This window comes from Lissotriton vulgaris, chromosome 1_2, assembly GCF_964263255.1.
Source record: "Lissotriton vulgaris chromosome 1_2, aLisVul1.2, whole genome shotgun sequence".
Taxonomy (NCBI): Eukaryota; Metazoa; Chordata; class Amphibia; order Caudata; family Salamandridae; genus Lissotriton; species Lissotriton vulgaris.
In genome coordinates, this window is record NC_141686.1 from 46,108,499 (window position 1) to 46,128,342 (window position 19,844).

General features: G+C 47.9%; 1 protein-coding gene across 1 annotated transcript in view; it reads left to right on the plus strand.

Annotated features, from left to right (window-relative positions):
• Nucleotides 1-19,844, plus strand: part of OVCH1 (ovochymase 1) — an 852,055-nt gene that overhangs the window by 15,212 nt on the left and 816,999 nt on the right. The window contains exons 2-4 of the mRNA XM_086952799.1: nucleotides 3,282-3,374; nucleotides 5,179-5,285; nucleotides 12,552-12,649. Of these exons, the coding sequence (XP_086808925.1) occupies nucleotides 3,282-3,374; nucleotides 5,179-5,285; nucleotides 12,552-12,649 (298 nt within the window). The remainder of the gene's footprint in view (nucleotides 1-3,281; nucleotides 3,375-5,178; nucleotides 5,286-12,551; nucleotides 12,650-19,844) is intronic.

Here is a 19,844-nt window from a genome sequence, read left to right on the forward strand (position 1 = left end):
TATTCAAAGGGAACCTGCCCCACCATACACTGGTATTCTGATTTGTCCACAGCAACTACTTGGTGGAATGCCCCTGGGACTACCTGCTCTTCAAAGACCTGGTGACACCGGACTGAGGTCACACTGGCTCCAGTTTCTGAGAGCCTCTACCCTTTTCCCATTGATGGTCACCCAGGTGCTGTATTTCTTTGTGTTAGGGGGCACCTGGTTTCCTGGGACCATCTCCGTGTCTCCTAGTGAATCGAGGGTCATTTCTGTGGGATCCCCACCCTCCTGTGGGCACTCCTCCTACCCAAGCGCTACACTAGCCAACGTGGATTGCCCACTGGCCAGTGACTGTGCCCTCTTGATAAACTTGGGGTCCACCTTCAAGTGACCAACCTGGTCACATGCAAAACACTTGCAGGGGATGGTCTCAGCAGGCTTTCCTGAATAGACCACTGCTTTCTTATCTCCTGGGGGATGGGAACCTTTACCCTGAGTGTTAGTTTGGGGCCCTTAAGAGAACTCCTGTGCTTTACCCTTGTACCACCCACTTTTCTGCTGGGGACCCTGCCCACCTTTGGCTGAGTTTTCCCCAAATGCTTTCTTGTGGACCCGGGTACTCACCCAGGGGTTCTTCTCCATAGCAAGCTTCCTCTGGTCAGTTTGCTTACTATCAACCAAGTGCTGGCGCAGATCCTCAAAAGATAGACTAGACAAGTGCTCCCATGCAATCAAATTGTAGAGCCCCTGAAAATCTGTTACATTACTGCCCTTCACCCAGCCATCCAATGACCTGCAGAATGAATCTACACATATCAACCAAGTGTTGACATCCGACTTTTTACTGGACCTAAACTGATCCCTTGTCTTCTCAGGAGTGAGTCCATACCTAGTGAGGAGAGCGTCCTTCATGTCAGCATAATCTAGGTTCTTCCCCTTACCCAAAGCTCTCAGGGTATCCCTAGCTTCTTCTGGAAAGAGAAGCCACAACCCTGCCCCCAGTTCCTTTCAGGGACCCCATTAATGTGGATAGACTACTCCTACCCTTAAAACCACCTCTGTATGTTACCTCCCATTCTTGGGGATGTGCACAATCCTATCTGCCTGCACTGAAGAGTTGCTGCCACCATCCGTGCTGGACTTGCTCCTCAATTCCAGCTGCTTGAGCTCACACTCCTGGTCTAATACCATCCTTTGTGACTTTATCTTGAGCCTCTCAAGCTCACCTTCTGTCCTCCAGCTCCTAAGGGGACAAACCACTGATACCTGGCTGGGAGGGAGCACATCTACCCTAGGAGTAGGCTCCTCCACCTCTCCACTAAGATTTCCAGACTGTTCGCTGGCATGCCTGGCTGCTACCCAGGCCCTCTGCGCCTTTTGTAGCTCCTCCCTCCTGGTGAGGCCTCTGACTTGGACCTTTAGGTTTTTACAAATGACTTTCAACTCCTAACCGTTGTAGGCTTCCAACTTGTCCTCCTCAAAGCATTTGTCTTCATTTCAGTCTGTTTTAGTTTTTTCTCTAGACTTTTGGATTAAACTAAATACACTCTAGGGTATTATGTTTTAATTTTGATATATTTGTGTATTATATCGTAGATCATGGTTACATGCATGGTTTACACCGGAGCCATAAGAATATCTACAGTGGTTGTTGCTAAGTTAAAGTCCAATTTGTTGCATTTTCAGTTTTTGCAGTTATACCAAACAGCCCCAGATGAAGGGAGTGTATCCCACAATGCATTGGGCAGTATGCTGTAATAAGCATGATATAAGAGAAAGTTTCTCAATTATTATTTTTTTAGTGTTATAATGATATGTAAATGAAACTATTGTTTAGGTGGGGATGCAGAAGCTGTCTCTATTAGCCTCTTCCGTGCGTCAGACGACCCCTGGCCGTCTCACGTCACGGCGGGTGTGTGCGTCAGACTGCTGGGGGTTATCCTATTTGCGCACACGTAGAATTCGCCCGCACAGTGGGGAAATGTGCGCCGCATCGAAGCGGTTACAAAAGATTCAATGTAAATCAAAATAAGAGTAAAGAAATATGCTGATGAAATGCATAAATGAATAGTAGGAATGATAAATTCTAAGAAGTTGTGCTTTCAAGGTCCATGAAACTAATGATTCTTGTCTTAACTACTAACGTGGCTTTTTCATATTTGTGAGTTAAAATCCGTTAAAAAGGGTTTTAAAGTGCAATTCTTTAGACACCAAACTCTACATTCCTTTCTGCTCCCCATTGAAAGTTATCACTTAATAAATACGGTAACCCAATGTTATCTAATGGGAGAAGCAGGCCTAGCAGTAGTGCGAAACAAATGTAAGTTTTTCTCTACCAGGATGTGCAAAAATCTAAAGCACATGTCTAACTTTATCAACGTACTGCACCTTGCCCCATAGGCTGTTTAGGGCCTACCCATCTATCTGTCTGTCCACTGCAATGGCAGGCCTGAAACCTGTTTGAAGGGTTACTTTACTAGGGACTTAAAGTAAATTAAATGGGCCAATTGGATAAAAGCCATGCTTTAGGGAGAGAGCACAAGCACTTTATCACTTGTTAGGCATGGCAAACTGTAAGGAGTCCTAAGGCCAGCAAAAACAGGAAGATTGAAGTCAAAACGTTTGGAAATCCACACCAAGGAGGTCTATAACAATAGTCAAGACTTTTAGCAGAGGACACTGGCAGTCTTGGGCATCTTACCCAGCAGCAGGGAACTTGACGGGGCATTGCACATTGATAATGTCTTGGTATGATTGTGGCCACAGTCTACATGGCCCACTGTTACTCTAATTAAATATATGTAAGGAAGGACCTTGGACAATTAATCTTTTAAACTGTACTAGAATTAGGAAGTGCACTAGGACCTGAACTAATAAATGTGGACATGACTTTTTTTTAATGATAAATACACCTAGCCATTCACTACCTGTATGAGGCTTAGGTGGTGCAACATCAGTGTAGGTATTTTTAACATATTTGAATGAAATGGAAATAAGAGGTTCTGACCTTTCTGCCTACGTGCCTAATATTATGAATGATGACTCTAAATAGTTAGAAAAAAAACAAATGTTCAGGATCAACTCTTATCAAAGTAATGTTATGCATCCTTGGGTATTGCAACGCAATGCTTATTTTAATACCTTCAGGGAGGGCATAAGGTACAATATTTACTGTCTTATGTGTATTATCTTAGTGTGTGACAATGTACAATATGGGACTATGAACAATGGATTCTACATTTAAATGATTTTTTTGTAGAATAAAATATTCATTCTCTTCCTTTTCAAACTTGCAGCAGGATTCACCAGCATAGCTCTTGGGAATGAGCGGGAGCTGCTCATGCTCTTGTCCGAAGAGAGGGGCCAGCGAGCTGCAGTGGAATTACGCGGTACTTATACCTTCCAAGAATATTTCTTCAGAGATTGTAGCATCTCATGCAAACAGTTATGTTGTGTGGCCTTTCTGCAAATCTGCTTTTGTAGGATGAGCTTCAAGATGTTACCCTAATGTACTATTCTGTTGCCTATGCTAGGTCTTCCCACTACTGTGTTGGACACTGTGCTTCCTTCTGAACTCTCCTTTGATTTGCCTTTGTTGCTTTGCTTTGGCTGCAGTGTGTTTATGCCCTGTTTTGGGTGAGGTGCCAGTGTGCGGCCCTACCACTAAGCTCCTATGAGTAATTGTAATTGCATTTATAGGGGGGGCCCTGTCATCTGACTGACCCCACCCCCTCCCAGTACCGCATTCAAATTTCTTAACTTCAAAATATATTGGTTGCTCTTGGGAGTACCTGCTCTTATGGACAGTGTTCATGCTGCTGCCTTTTTTGTCACTTTTGGCTCTGCATTGCTGTGCATTCTTTGACTGGTGCTTGCCTCCTACTTCCTTGGAACTCCTCTTGTGGGTTGCTGTTGCAGGTATTCTCTCATTTCGGGGCTTCTCTGGGAGTTGCTTGCTTAAGTTGTGCCTCTTTGGTCTTCTAGTACTTGTTAGCTTTGGCATTTGCACTTTGGCCTGCTTTGGCCATCTGGGTCCAGTCCTTTTTCCCTTGTGTTTGAACTTTGGCATAAATCTCCAAGGAAGTCAGTGAGAAATGTCGATCATGCCTGCTTTGGTAGATCCTTATGATGTAAGTAATTGGCAAGGACATCAGGAAGTAATGCTTCCATTACTTGCCTGTAGTCCCATACCTCCAACTCTACTTTCACGCCTCAGACCTTTCAATCCCATCCGCCTCCTCGGTTATCTGCCTTTAACTGCAGTCCATTGGCTACATAGGTAATATATACTCTGGTTAGAACCGATCCTTTTAATGTCACACTTGGTTATTCTTTTGGGTAGACAGATTGGTGCCTGTCTTTAAAGTGACACACTTCATGACTTCAGGACTGGCCAATGAATAGGCTGTAAAGAATATAGTATTACCAGTAAGGAAGTGAAGCATTGTGTGCCACTTACGTCACTGCTAGATTCGCATATGTAACATTCTGGTATTGCATTGTGCCTCTCAAACTTGTTGCACAGTTTCTTTAACAGGAGATCTGCTCCAAACCTCTGCATTGTTGCTTCACAACACTATTTAACCCATCACCTCACATAAACAACATTGCATATCTGTAACCAGGAATGGATGTGCCTCACAACTAGGCATGGACATTTTGTTTCGAAACTCAAAAAAAGAACTGTTAAGAACAATTTTTATTCTCACATTGTAATGCTTCTGAAACATGTTGAAGGATAGTAGTGGTCATGGTGGTTTGTAAAAAAAATGTTTGATGGTAAGGAAGACTCTTCTGTGAGCAGTTCTCCGTGTCAAATTCGTTAGGCCAAATGTCTTCTTTGGTGGCTGTTGCTGTATAATTAGTATGTTTATACTCTAATCCATAAGATTTCTGATCACTCTCCAGGGCACAACTTTTGCGCTCCCTTCACAATCTAAGATGACTGTTTCCTAGAAGATTCTTTGTGTGAGGGTCAAATTCTTACACTTTTCGAATGGAAGCATTGAGTCCTTCGTTTTTCCACTTCACCCTCCCTCAACCAACTTTCTCTCATTTTGGTGGATTGTGTGCCCTCCTACAGAAAGATTTCTGTCCTATTGATGTAATGGTGCAAACTACTTCGCCTTGAGTGGAGATTAAATGCATTTGTATTTGTAGAGAAGTAGAATTAATTCATTTCTTGCACTACAGGACTGAAATGCGGTGGCGTGCCTGCGGAGACCCAAACGAAGAGGTCCAGCCTCGCTGTGAGAATTGTTGGAGGAAGAATTGCGACACCGGGAGAGCAGCCATGGCTGGTAAATTGTTTTCATTATTCCTTCACTTTAAAAAACATCATTGAGAAAGATCATTGTGGCAGACAAGGAAGGATGATGGAACTGGTTGCTTTTAACGAAGTTATATCTTTTTGTGTGGCTTCAAGTAATGCATTATTTCAGATTGATTTTACCTCAGCGCAGCCCTTTCTAATCAAACCTTGAAATGGCATTTGTTCCTGACTGGACTACACATCAACCTTGAAAAGTTATTTTTGTAATAAACGAATATTCCAGTGAGGACATTTTTGCATGTGGGTCAACACCTAGTCATCTAGTGCACTGGAGGTAAGGAGGTCGTAAGAGTAATTGCAATGGCGTAAATCCCATACGACAAAGATTAACGTTTTAACAATTTTATGAAGGTGTAGTGGCACCCGCTTCTTATTTGTTGTAGAGGTATAGGTGGCATGTAGTGGGTCAGTCTGATCCTACAGTGTGTGGTTTCGGATCATCAGAACCACATCACCAGTATCTGAAACAGACACATGCTTGTAGAAAGTTGGATAGGCAAATATATAAAAGACAACCAAAACCGAAAGCCGAAATAGGTAATATGATGTAGATGCAGAAATTCCAGTAGTGGTTTAGTCTCCTCAGAAGACATCACTTGTGAAGGGAAACACTCCTCTTGTGCAAGATGAATTTCAAGCTGCCTGTTCTGCTAGTTTGTGGAAAGGATCAGTAGAATGCGGTATGGTTCCTAATAACAAACTGGAAACTGTACTTATGAGAGGGCAAATGTTAGAAGGGGCGATATCTGGGGGCACAGAATACGCTTCCGACCACCCCGTGACCCACCTCTCCTAGGAACGGGGGAGGGGGGCCCCGGACTCCACCCAGGCCTTCAGGGCTTTCTGGAAGTTCTTTGGTGCTCAACCCAGTGGTAGCGATGCGAAAGTCTTTGCAGAATTGTTTTAAGTTTCTGTGCGTGTATTCTTCCAACTGGTCCTCTTGGAACTTAGGACTCGTGTTGGTTCCAGTGGGACTCATGGTTGTTCTTCCTTCCGTCTTCTTGGTCTTTGTTTTGTAGTGTGTCAGGGGCCTTCCAGACACCAAGCGGGGGGGGTTGGAGCCAACTCTCAGGGAGGCTGGAGGGGTAATTGAAACCAGTCGTTAGGGCGAGGATGGAGGTGCGATTGAAACTGCTCCACCCTCTGTTAGCCAAATTAATCCTTCTGTCCTCTGGTCAGGTTGTGGTGCCCCGGTGTCTGGGTTGCGCTGGGGCCGGGCCTGGGGTCACGCAGCGGCCATGGAATCAGGGATCAGAGGGACCGGGAATGGCGACTGGCCCTTTTGGGTTGCGAGCGGGTGGGGGCCGCCGAGTATCTGGAAGAGGGCTGTTGGGGTCCAGGGGCGGTCGTCCTCTTAGAAGGGTCCTGTGGGAAGCGGAGTGGGCAGAGGACAGGACGCTCAGAGTATTTCTGCTGTACTGGGTGCGGTCAGGGTGCCGCTGCTCAGGGGAGAGACCACGCCACAAGGCCGGGTCAAACAGCAAACCATAGCAAAAAATAGATTTTGCAGAGGTGAAACCTATTGACTATGCCAATGCTAGTATTATCTAGACCAAAGAGGATGTGGGTAACTGCTAGAGCGGCCAACTTTGAAGCTGGGTAATCCGGTTTGTGTCACAGCGGCAGTCTCAATATCCAGTGAATTTGGGCAAAACATTTAGGCCCAGATGTACAACCATTTCATTTTGCAAGTCGCAAATTTAGATTATTTGCGACTCTCAATTTGCAACTCACAAAATGGAATGTACAACAATGTCTGAGACACAGTTTGCAAATCCCAATAGGGCTGCAAATGACCTGCCTCATTATTATTCATGAGGTAGGTTGCAATTTGTGACCCATTGGGAATGGCCAGCACTCAAAGGGATGGTTCCCTGCTGGGGTCAGCAGACCACCAAGCCTGCGAATGCTTTTTAAATAAAGCAGTTTTTCTTTAAAATGCATCCTGTTTACCGTGGAGGAAAATGGGATGCATTTAAAAAAGAAAAATGAAACATTTGTTTCATTTTTTAAGAGTGGACAGTGGTCCGTAGGACCACTGCTTGCTCTTAAAATAAATTTTCACTGCCCAACACAAAGAAGGGGTCCCCTAGGAGCTCCTTCACATTTGCGAATGGCTCACCATCTACTTGAAGAAGGTGGTAACTGCGACTTTGCCACTGCATTTTCGGGCGCAAAACGATCGTACATACTAGTGCCATTTGCTATTAGGAAGAGACTCCCTTGGCAAGCCCCTTCTTAATAGCGACTGACAAACCTTATTTTGCGTGTCCGTAATATTTTACTGGCTTGCAAAATGGGGTTTGCACTTGCCACACACCGTTTGTGGTCGCATATGTGCTGATTTCCCATGTGCAACCACTAAAAAGGGTCGTACATCTGGCCCCATATCTCTGTGCCAGTTTGTAATGCAACAGGAGTGCATGTAAAGCGCTCTGATACCTTTGGTCAATTTTGCGCTGTAAAAAAACACAGCAAAAATTATACTCCGCAAAAAAAATTGTACTTTCCCAGCCATTAAAAAGAAACATGCATGGTCTTCTCCAGCAAAATACAGTAAATATACGGTTTGCTTTCAGTAATAACAAGCATTGGCAAAGCCAATAGGTTTTGCCTTTGAGACTATTGGCCCTGCCATTACCTTTTGTACAAAGCAAACAGAAGGAGATGATGGACCAAGCGCTGAAACTTTTCAGACACTCACCCCCCCATCACAGATCTGGGTTGAATCCATCATCGTTCTTTAGCTCACTTCCAACTGCTAAGCCAGTACTTCACTGGATCGTAAACAAGCATCCTGGGACCGTTTTCCGGGGGTATCTGTCCAGATTTTAGCGAGGGAATTGTCGGATCACTCGCCAATACTGCTCAACCTTGCCTGGGAGTCTAGTCAATCTGCTCTGGGGGGTCGTGCATGAATCAGTGCCTCCAGAGTGCGTAGTTCCATGAGGCTTGTCGCCATATGAATCTGCAATTCTTGACGGAAAATTGGTGTAGTTTGAGGGGCCCTTAACGTCACCTTGTGGGGTGAGATTAGCAGCTATACTAAGGGACAGCAGGCCGAGCTCAACAAATGGGGACTGACTTTGAGTCCAGAGTCCTTGAGCAGCGCTATATAGCTACAGCTGAGTATTAAATCCTGCATGACTTCCAACATACCCAGACATTAAGGCAGAAATATGAGGAGGAGGCATGTGAGGTGTGGATGGCCACACAGCCACATTTTTCAATGGGGGGGACAAAGCAAGCAAAACACTGCAATGGCTGTGCACCCCTGTGCCTCGGGTGATCCCATAGCTTACATTGACACAGATGAAGGCTTGCATATAACTGGCAACGAGGCAATAGCAGGAGCATTTGCTGAATATTACCAACAGCTCTATGGTCCTAACCAGTTGGGACCACATACTGACCTGCACCAGTTGATCCGCTTGGCGAGAGAGGACTATGGTTCTCATAGCTTTGGTTAAATGACTTTCATGATGCCCTGAAGAAGAGTAAGCTGACCTGCAACATCAGTGTGGCGGTACTAGGGCTGATCCCAAAGCCAGGCTTCAGTGAAACTTGGTGTGAGGAATACAGACTAATATGTGTTGAATATAGAGGTCAAGGTGTGGGCTAAGGTGGCGGATAGCAGGCTGTCTGGTGTGATTGAGCGCCTCGTTCAACCCGATCAATCCAGGTTAGTGCCTCATGAGCCTCTAAATATTGAGACTGGGCAACCTAGTTTACCCCCAAGGAATTGGGTAATCTACAAAAAGAATGTTTCTGGAGTAATTATTTCTACTCAACTTAATCTTATGCTGGTCAAATAAATGATCCTATGACATTAACACAACATTCATGTATAAAACCAATGACTTAATTATTTATACACAAATATATTTATGAAAAATTATTTAATAAAATATATCCATTATACAGGATTACAGTACAAATACCATTGTTTGATACAGCACTACATCAAGAAACCAGCTCTTATGCAACCTTATGACCCTCCATTCACATTCATTCGGTTTGAGGATAAGGATATTCACATTCATTAGGTTTGAAGATATACAGAAGAGCAAGAAGCTGTCTAACTATTACAGTCTAAGACAGCTAATTTGATTTAAATTATCACAGTTCAACTTTGAGTGAGGGACTACAAGCACCATGTAATGCCATTGATGTTAGAGTAATAATTGTCGACATTTTGGTCTCAAATGGCACATCAAGTCAGAATGACCATCCTCCGGACCCAGTGTTGCGAAGGAGTGAAGCCTAAAAACACTGGCACAAAAACCAAAACAATGAAACAAACTAGCACTGTCATGGTATGCATCGGTTGCGGCCTCTCACAAGGTGACGTGTGGGGTCCCCCAGGGTTCCTCACTCTCCCCCCTTTTGTTTAACTTATACATTTTCCCCCTCATTTTTATGTTACAGCAGCTCGAGGTCACGGTGTACAACTACGCCGATGACCTCCAGCTTATTTTCAACCTTTCTCATTCCCCTTCATCCTTCCAGAATGTCCAATCTGTCATGCTGTTCATTCAGGATTGGATGAACTGCAACCACCTCAAACTCAATCCGGACAAGACCGAACTAGTCTTGACCGGAGGTGGTTGCAGTCCCTGGTCCCCTTCTCACTGGCCCTCCCCACTTGGTGCCCCCCCACTCCCGGTCCCCAAAGTCAAAACCCTTGGTATCTTCCTCAATCCCTCTCTCTCTGTTCACTCACAGGTTAGCTCTGTTTCCTCTTGTTTCTTCTCCCTCAGAACCATCAGGAAGATCTCTCGGTTCTTTTCACTCCCCGCCCTAAAGATCATAGTGCTGGCGATGGTGTTGTCGCGCCTCGACTACGGCAACATCATCTACAATGGTGCGCCTGCCTACGCCATTCACCGGCTGCAACTAGTGCAGAACCAGGCGGCCCGACTTATCTATGGCCTGCCTAAATATCATCGGGCCACCCCTTTACTGCAGGCACTGCACTGGCTGCCGGTGAAAGAGCGGGCCCTGTTCAAGCTTGGGTGCCTCACCTTTCAGGCTAGAATGGGCACAGCACCAGAGTTCATCTGTTCGGCTATCAAGCCTTACACCCCAGGGAGAGTACTTCGCTCCTCCCACCTGGCCCTCTTAACTGTTCCCCGATTCAAAAAGAAAAAGGCTGGCGGCACCAAGTTTTCTGTTCTGGCCCCTGTGTTTTGGAACTCCCTGCCCGCGGCACTTCGCACAACACCCTCCTACACTGAATTCAGGAAAAACCTCAAAACCTTCCTTTTTTCTCGTGCTTTTGCTGCCTAACTCTCCTCGTTTGCCATCCCCTCGCAATCTGAAGCGCCATGAAACCGCATGGTATAAGTGCGCTATATAAATGTTTTTAAATTCAATTTAAATTCAAATCTGCACTGTCTGTGCTCAGGTGGCGCAGAAGGCATGAAGTGCGAAGTATAGGATGCTTCAGCACGGCTCTACCGGAATGAGGCAGCTGCTTCATGCAGCTTCCCGGGAATATTCAGGTTATTGCAACTCTCGGATGTGCTGCCTCCAGCACACGTGCCCCAGAGACTCCCCTGCAGGTCCCAGTTTCTCCCCGCGGCGGAAAGCGGTGAACAAACCCTGACTTTTTTTTTTTACATTTAATATTTCCATAGCCAGCCTCATTTCCTTAAAACATCTCCTCTAACATTTGAAGTACAGGAGCAAGCCCGCCGTCCCTGAGAAAATAATGCTTTTCCCAGATGAGAATCAACATGATGCTGTTTGCAAACTGCCTACACAGAGGCATTGCTCTGTTAGGTACATGACTGAATCTGTCGGTAAATGTTTGTATTCTGGAAGCAAATCAAGGGAATCCCCAAAATACGACAACAGTTAAAGGACATCCGTGATGCATTGCGCTGTCATCTGCAATTCTGCATCCCACCAGGGCCACTACGCAAATCCTATGGACGAGAAGGTACACTTCAAGAAGGGAAATGGTTATGGCAATTCTCTTTAGAGAAAATCACCGACCATAACAGCATTACATCACTCTTCAGAGTATAACAGCGGCTGACGTAGACTGTTGAATTACTTCAACCTGTGAAGACCACTTTGGATCAATCGTGCTTTTCCGCCTCCATAGACTTGCATGTAACAGACACTGCAGGCAACTCTTGCAGCACTGGAGCACATGCCCTGTTAAGAGGAACAGGTAACAGTATGCTACAGCCTATAGAAATGGAGGAAAAGTATGTGGCAAGCACACAAACCAGTGAAAAGGAAGGGAGGGATGTAAGCAACTTATAAGATTTATATTAAATACAATAGAGTTCACAGTACAAGTGCTTTGCAGGGGAAACCTAAAAAGGTCTCTATTTTTTAACACTAGCATGAAGGGCCTTTACAGATTGACTATTGTGTGCACTTCTTTTAGGATCATCTGCTTCTTATAAATATGAGACTTATTCGATTTAATTTAAGTAGAAGTATGTATTCCTTCGTCCAAGACCTCCTGAAGCACACCATTTACACTCTGCAGATCAAACCTGTCATTTGTTTTCCAGGATGAAACGTGGCCTGGGCAGGCTCCAAGTAGAGCCTATTTGCTATAACCTAGGATGGGGAACATTTATAAGGATTACAATAAAGTGTAACTAGGAATCTAGACTCTACTTCAAAGGCATCGCTTACTACCCAGCTTTATTTTCTGTCCAATGTTATAGAATGTTTAACTGGAGTATTTTTGTAGCCAAACCGCCCACAGTAAATGCACCAGCCAGGGGCTCCCACCACACAGCTTCAAGGGTCTAGAAATTATCTCTGCCTTCCAAGTGCAGTGCACGGCTATCACCCACAAGTGTTACTTCACCACATGAAACACGATTTTGGAATCTAGTGTGCAGAACTGTGCAGTTTTCTCTTGACCCGGCATGTTTTGGCATGGTGAGAAGTCAATTAATACAATCATCCTGTTGATTTATTCTTCCAAAAGGCTTGCCAAATGATGCGAGAATAATTGAATTTTCTTGGCTTCTCCCCAAATGCTGATTTAAGGGGTATGGCACAACTTTCGTCTGCCTGCGTTTTCTTTAATTTCAAAATAGGACCTTGCTTGATTTGTTTTTGTGATAATTCTTCTGTTTGACATTTTAGAGATACTCCAGCCTCATCTTTGTTTCTGCAATAATACTTTGAATGTGCTCTTGATAGTGACAAGTGTGTTGTAGTAACATTAGTTCTCCTTTTCGCTTTTCTCTTTTTCTAGGTGGCTTTAAAACTAAACAATCGATTCTTCTGTGGTGGCTCTATAGTACAGCCAGATTTAGTTGTGACTGCTTCGCACTGCCTGGCAGATCTTACGCCGTAAGTCAATTCATTCTCTAGAAAGATTTACTATGATCACATTCACCCAGTTGTATTTGTTCTACATGCCTATGAGGGGTGGGGGGTATAGGGTAGGTACCTATTTAGCTTTTTTGCATTGGGTCGACATATGTTGTAATTGACAATTTTGCAACACCTTATCCCTTCAACTGTTGTGATGGAGCTGAAATCTAAATAGGACTTCGATTTTTTAAGTGTCTTCTTTTATGTGGTTCACTGCCACAGTCTCCAACCAGCCTCCAGCGTGTGAACATTTTAATGTTTGGTTTGCAGTTTTTTTCTCAGCTGTGCCAAATCTGCGCTGAAACAGGAACCTTGAACCCTCCTCAAATGGCCTTGATGACCTTAAACTGTGCATGAGCACTGAATGGGAGTAAGGAGCTAGGTGGAATTGTGGTAGCAAACTTAAGAATGCATCTGAAAATAAATCTGTTCCTTGATTCGGGGGTCTTCACTGTATCTACTAAATAATGAATGGGTGCATACATTGGAATACACCACCAAAGCAATACTAGGCAGCCACATGCGATGCTTTGTTTGTTTTAATTGAAGATGTACAGTCTTCAGTCATTCCTCTTTTGTAATTTACATATTCAGCTCATCCGATGCGTGTTAGACCTGCTACTCTTACGGTAGTCTTTGCCTAAACGCTTTGCTTTTACTTTCCTGGTTTTGGCTGATTATCTTTTTGTGGCCTTAAGACTCTGGGCACTTTCCCACTGTAATGCCGTGTGAAAGCTCGTGCCCTTCCTACACATGCTAGGATTAGTTGAGGTGCTGTACTTGTGACTACCCTTTAAAGAGGTACAGGGGCGGCTCTATGCTCATGGTGGCCCTGTGCAGGGAGCGTTGGTGGGGGCCCCGGGCATCCTCACGGGCCACCTGCGGCTGCGCAGGAAGGGGAGCGGTGTGAGAGGGGAGCACTCCTGGGGAGGGGAGAGAGGGGCTTCCACTAAGGCTAAAAGGGCTTCAATAGCACCTGAAGGGCGTCAAGAAGTTACTAGCATCCAAACGTCCATTCAGAGAAAACCACCATGAGAACCAGTGTATGTAGGCTACGGCTGAGGTGCATTGGCACAGCTGTATGGTGTGTGCGTCTTCAGGGCAAGTACTGAGGCAACTTATTCCATTGAAGCATTTCCCCATCCCGGTCGGCGTTTCAGCCCCAGCTGCCATTATTGATTGTTGTTGTTGTGCCCGGAGCCAGCCCCCTCCACCACGCACCCGCCTCCCAGCTGCTCCTCCCTCGCCCCTCCCCCCTACCCACCTACCTATGACAGATGCTTTTGCGCGCAGCGGTCGCGCCCCAGTTGCGCCGAAGGTGCGCCAAAGGTAAGCCCGTCTACGCCTGTCCGCGCCGAGCCCGCGCCCAGCGCCAGACCCCCTGGCCCCCGTTCCATCCACCCCACCCGCATTACATACTCCACCTCCACCCTCTTAGCCCTTAACACCGGCCGACTCCCCAACTGCGCCCTAGCCGCACCTGGACACACCCATGGACCCTTCACATGCAACTCCTGCAAGTTTGACGGCACCAAAACCAACTCCCCATCCACGAACACCAAGCAGAGATCTGACACCAACCACCTAAATTGCATCCTGCTCAACACCCGCTCGGTCCACAGACACACCATCGACCTCTGGAATCTACTAGACACCATCTCTCCAGACGTCGCCTTCCTAACAGAAACATGGATGAACGCCTCCTCAGCCCCAGACATCACCACCGCCATCCCGGAAGGCTACAAAATCATCCGAAAAGACCGCATCAAGCAAACAGGAGGAGGCATCGCTATCGTCCACAAGAATTCCATCCGCATCTCAACCAGCTCTGACGTCAACCTTGCTAGCGCCGAACACCTTCACTTCCAGATCCACACTGACCCCAAGACCACACTCAGAGGCACCCTCCTCTACAGGCCACCAGGACCCCGTGCACAATTCTGTGAAGACATCACTGACTTTATCACCCCACACGCCCTCCCCTCCGTGGACTACATTCTATTGGGAGACCTCAATTTTCACCTGGAAAAGAGCATCGACTGCAACACCACCACCCTTCTGGACAATCTCGCCAACCTCTGACTCAAACAACTTGTTAATACCCCCACCCACATTGCAGGGCACACACTCGACCCCATCTTCACCTCCAGCAAACATATCTCCTTCAGTCACACCACTGTTCTCCATTGGACGGACCACAGCTGCGTTCACTTTGTCTACAAAAAGACCACAACCCACAACCACCCCCAACCTACTCTGCGAAGAAACTGGAACAAAATCACCATCGACCAGATCTCCTCATCGCTTCTTCAAAACCCCCCTGCCCACTCTTCGAACGCCAACCAAGCAGCCATTAACCTCACTCAATGGCTAACCAACAGCGCCGACATCCTAGCACCCCTGAAAAAACGTCAAATCAAACTTGGCAACAAAAACGCCCCCTGGTTCAACGGTGATCTTAAGAAATCCAAGAAACTGTCGCTCCCTTGAGAAGGCCTGGAAAAAAGACCCAAACACCAGCACCAGGGATGCCTTCAAAAACGCCACCCGCATACACCACCAACTGATCCGGACTGCCAAGAAAGCCGCCTTCAAAGACCGACTTGACAACAACGTTCACAACAGCAAGGAATTATTCAACATCGTCAGAGTTTACCAACCCCACTGCCAACTCCAACGACATCACTCCCTCTCAAGCCCTTTGCGACTCCCTAGCTTTGTTCTTCCATGACAAAATCGCAGACATCCACAACCGCTTCGACTACCAACCCGGAGACCAACCCACCCAACCTTCCGCCGTACCTTCACCCCCCTTGAACATCCTTAATGACTGGAACCCAATCTCCACTGAGGACACCATCCGCCTGATGAACTCCATCCACTCAGGATCCCCCACAGACCCATGCCCTCACCACATCTTCAACAAAGCAGATTCCATCATAGCACCACACCTCCGAGACGTCATCAACTGCTCCCTCAACTCCGCCACCTTCCCGGAAAGCTGGAAACACGCCGAACTCAGCGCCCTTCTGAAAAAACCCACAGCGGACCCCACCGAACTCAAAAACTACCGCCCCATCTCGCTCCTTCCATTCCCGGCCAAAGTCATCGAGAAAGCTGTCAACAACCAGCTCGCTGCCTTCCTCGAAACCAACAAATCCCTCGACTCATCACAGTCTGGCTTCCGAGCCAAACACAGCACTGAGACCGCACTCATCGCAGCAACAGACGACATTCGAACTCTACTGGACAATGGAGACACAGTCGCCCTCATCCTCCTCGACCTCTCCGCAGCCTTTGACACAGTCTGTCATAACACCCTGTTACATCGCCTCAAACATCGGAATCCAAGGAAAAGCACTGGAATGGATTGCCTCGTTCCTTGCGGAAGAACCCAGAGAGTCCGCCTCCCACCATTCAAGTCAGAGGCCACTGAAGTCATTTGCGGCGTGCCACAAGGATACTCACTCAGTCCCACCCTCTTCAACGTATACATGAGCCCCCTCGCGGCCATCGCACGCCAACACAACCTCAACATCATCTCCTACGCTGATGATACCTGTAGGAAGGGGGAGGCACTAGTTGGCGCAGTGTAACACTAGCGACAAGCAGGGACTCTCTCTTCCTCGTCAGGGCTGAGGGTTACCTTCCAGACAACCTCTGCTTACCCTCTAGGTAGTGTGGCTTAAGCAGTCGTAGGCTAATCTTTGGGGCACATAGGGTTAAACACTTGCAGTATTACACCGTCACAACCAACCCACCACACAATGAGACCAAACTGTATTCTGTAAAAATATATATCTTTATATAGATTTTAAGCAGGCTTGTGAATACAGTTATCAGACTTTCAAATAGCGTTTCCGAGTTACTTAGTTCAAGTTGCCACAGTTCGTTCTAGCAATAAGAGTTCTTTAGGGCCTTCTGCCCAGTTCAACAAAGTTCTTGTGGAGCCGGCGGCTTCCAGGGGATCTGTCCCACGTCGCGTTGCCTTCCCGGGGTCGCTGTTCGTTGCGGCTCTCAGCCGAGCAGTTCACGGGTCATCCGGGGCAGCGGTGTTCTGTGGCGGCAGGGTCCTTTCCTCGTCGTCCGCTCCGACCCTGGAGACGGCGGCTGCGTGGTGGCGGCAAGTGGCAGTACGGTCCTCAAGTGCAGGACGTACCCAGCCAAGTGCCGGTGCGGCTGTGCGCTCACAGCTAAGCTGTCGGGCAAGGTACCGACCTAGTGGATTCTCACAGGGCAACTGTCCGTCTTTGCAAGTGGATTGGCTGCTCGTGGCGCAGTCAACTCGAGAGCTCGGACCGGACGGGTCCTCCTTCGCTTTGCTCTCGGGCTCCCGGTGCAGTTGCGGTCACGGTGTTCGGGCCAGCGGCGGCTGGTCCTCACTTTGCTTTCGCTGTTGCTTTGGGCCCCGGTCACGGTGGTCAGGTGGATGTCGTTGCCTTGGAGGAGATTCCTCCGTCGGTACTGCAGCGATAAGCAGCACACGCAGTCGCTTTCTTCAGGGTGTAGCGCCCACTGGTCCTGGGGCGCTGGTCAGGGGGCAAGTTCAGTTGCAAGCCCTTGGAGATCTTTTAGCAGAGTTTGGCACAAAGTCTTGTAAAGCAAAAGTCTTCTCGCAGTCTTTCCTTTTTCCTCTCCTTCGGCAGCAAGGCACCAGACACAGGCAAGAGACAGCACTCTTCCTTGTCCTTCCCGGTCCTCCTCTTCGGGCAGAGTTCCTTCTGTAGCCCAAACAGGATCTAATTCTCAAGGAGCAGGGCTCCTTCTTTTATATGGCAATTCTTTTGTTCTCGCAGGCCAGGGGGGCCTTTGCATAGCCACTTTCAGTCCTTGAGTACCCTGGTGGGTGTACTCCGGCTTCTGCTTTCAGTGTGAGGGGCAGGCGCTTCAGACGCCCCACAGGAGGTGGAGCCAGCATTGTGCGGACAGGGGCTGCCAGAGTACCTTGGTGATGGGGGCTTCGCCCTTCCTGGGCCAGGTGCCGGCTGAGTCATCAGTCGCTCCCCAGGAGGGTGGAGCCAGCATTGTGGTGGCAGAGCCCAGCTACAGTTCGAGTCAAGAGGCACTCCTACCTCCCACTAAGGTGTAATCTGCGCATTCACCACCTGTCATCCCCCCAGCCCTGTCACTCACACGTCCCAGACAGTCAGATACACATACCAGCAGAGGCGGGCTGAAATGGTTAGGCAAGCAAATGCTATCTTTCTAAAAGTAGCATTTGCAAACCCAGGATACTAAAATAAACTTTACTAAAAAATATTTTATCATCCTGAGTTCAGGCATACTAAACACGACTCGCTACCATGCTCCTTGAGCCTGCTGGGATTATAGGGTGTAATAATTCCAGCAGCTCAGTCTGGCCTAATGGAGCAGGTAGCCTTCAATAGTGAAATACGGTTTTGGTTGTAAGTCAATACTAGGACATGCCACACACATCAGGGCTTGTCCTACCTTACACCTACAACGCACCCTGCCCGCAGGCCTACCATAGGGGTGACTAATATGTAGCCAAGGGAAGGTTCGGGGGCTGGCAAGTGGGCGCACTTGCCCAGCTAGCGTGACAGTACGAGACCGCACGCGGGTTCTGCGGTCGCAGTTCCCAGACACATCTTTACGGCTGCTTCGGTGGGTGGCGCAATCAGCGCTGCAGGCCCACCAGCAGTATTGGCATCTACAAGCCCCGGCACTCCTAGTGCACTTTACTGGGGACTAACAGTAAATCCAATGAACCAATCATGGATACCAATCGCATGTACAATTTACAGTAGGGAGCACTTGCACTGCGGCACGGGTCAGCCGTGGCGCAGTGCCCTGAGTATCGGAAAACCAGCAAAACATCGGAGGCACATCAGCAAAAAGTGGAAGGGAGACTCACGCCACGGTGCCAGGTCTAACATGTGTCCCCTCCAGCTGAAATGTGGGGGGGAACTACCCTTCCCCAGGGAGTTCCACATCACTAAGGCGGAAAAATCTGGACAGACCGTCAGCGTTGGCGTGATCGGTGCCAGGGCGGTGTTCCACCGTAAAGTCCATACTCTGTAGAGAAATGGACCACCTCAACAGTTTCGGGTTCTCACCCCTCATTTGCATCAACCATCTGAGGGGCCTGTGGTCCGTCTGAACTCGGAAGTGAGACCCAAACAAGTAGGGTCTTAGCTTCTTCAGCGCCCAGACCACAGCAAATGCTTCACGCTCTATTGCACTCCACCTACTTTCCCGTGGAAGTAACCTCCTACTTATGAAGGCTACGGGTTGGTCAAAGCCCTCCTCAGTGATCTGTGAAAGAACGGCCCCTACACCATGCTCTGAAGCGTCTGTTTGCACTATGAATTCCTTGGAGAAATCAGGAGCCAGGAGCACGGGTGCCGTGCACATGGCAGTCTTCAGGGTGTCAAAAGCCTTCTGACAGGTGTCAGTCCAAATCACATTCCTGGGCTGCTTCTTCGAAGTCAGCTCTGTCAAGGGGGTCACGATCATGCCATAGCCCTTGACAAACCTCCTGTAATACCCAGTGAGCCCCAGGAAGGCTCTCACGGCAGTCTGGGTCTTGGGGGGTTCCCAAGCCAGGATGGTCTCAATTTTGGGTTGCAAGGGTGCTACCTTGCCACTCCCAACTTGGTGTCCCAAGTACACCACGGAACCCTGCCCAATCTGGCACTTGCTTGCCTTGATTGTGAGGCCTGCTCTGCGCAGGGCCATCAACACTTCCCAGAGGTGTCGCAGGTGTTCTGGCCAGGTGCCACTGAACACTGCGATGTCATCCAGGTAGGTGGCACTGAACTCGTCCAGCCCAGCCAACACCTGGTTGACCAATCTCTGGAAGGTGGCAGGGGCATTCTTCATTCCAAATGGCATAACCCGGAACTGGAAATGCCCATCTGGTGTAGAGAATGCTGACCTCTCCTTTGCCCCATCGGTCAAGGCGATCTGCCAGTACCCAGACGTCAAATCAAACGTACTGAGGAACCGAGCAGCCCCTAGCCGATCAATGAGCTCATCAGCTCTGGGGATGGGGTGCGCGTCAGTCTTCGTGACTGAATTGAGTCCTCTGTAGTCCACACAGAACCGGAGTTCGGGTGTGGCTCCCGGCGCAGCAGCCTTCGGAACCAAGACCACGGGGCTGGACCAAGGACTGCTGGAAGACTCAACCACCCCCAGGGCAAGCATCTTG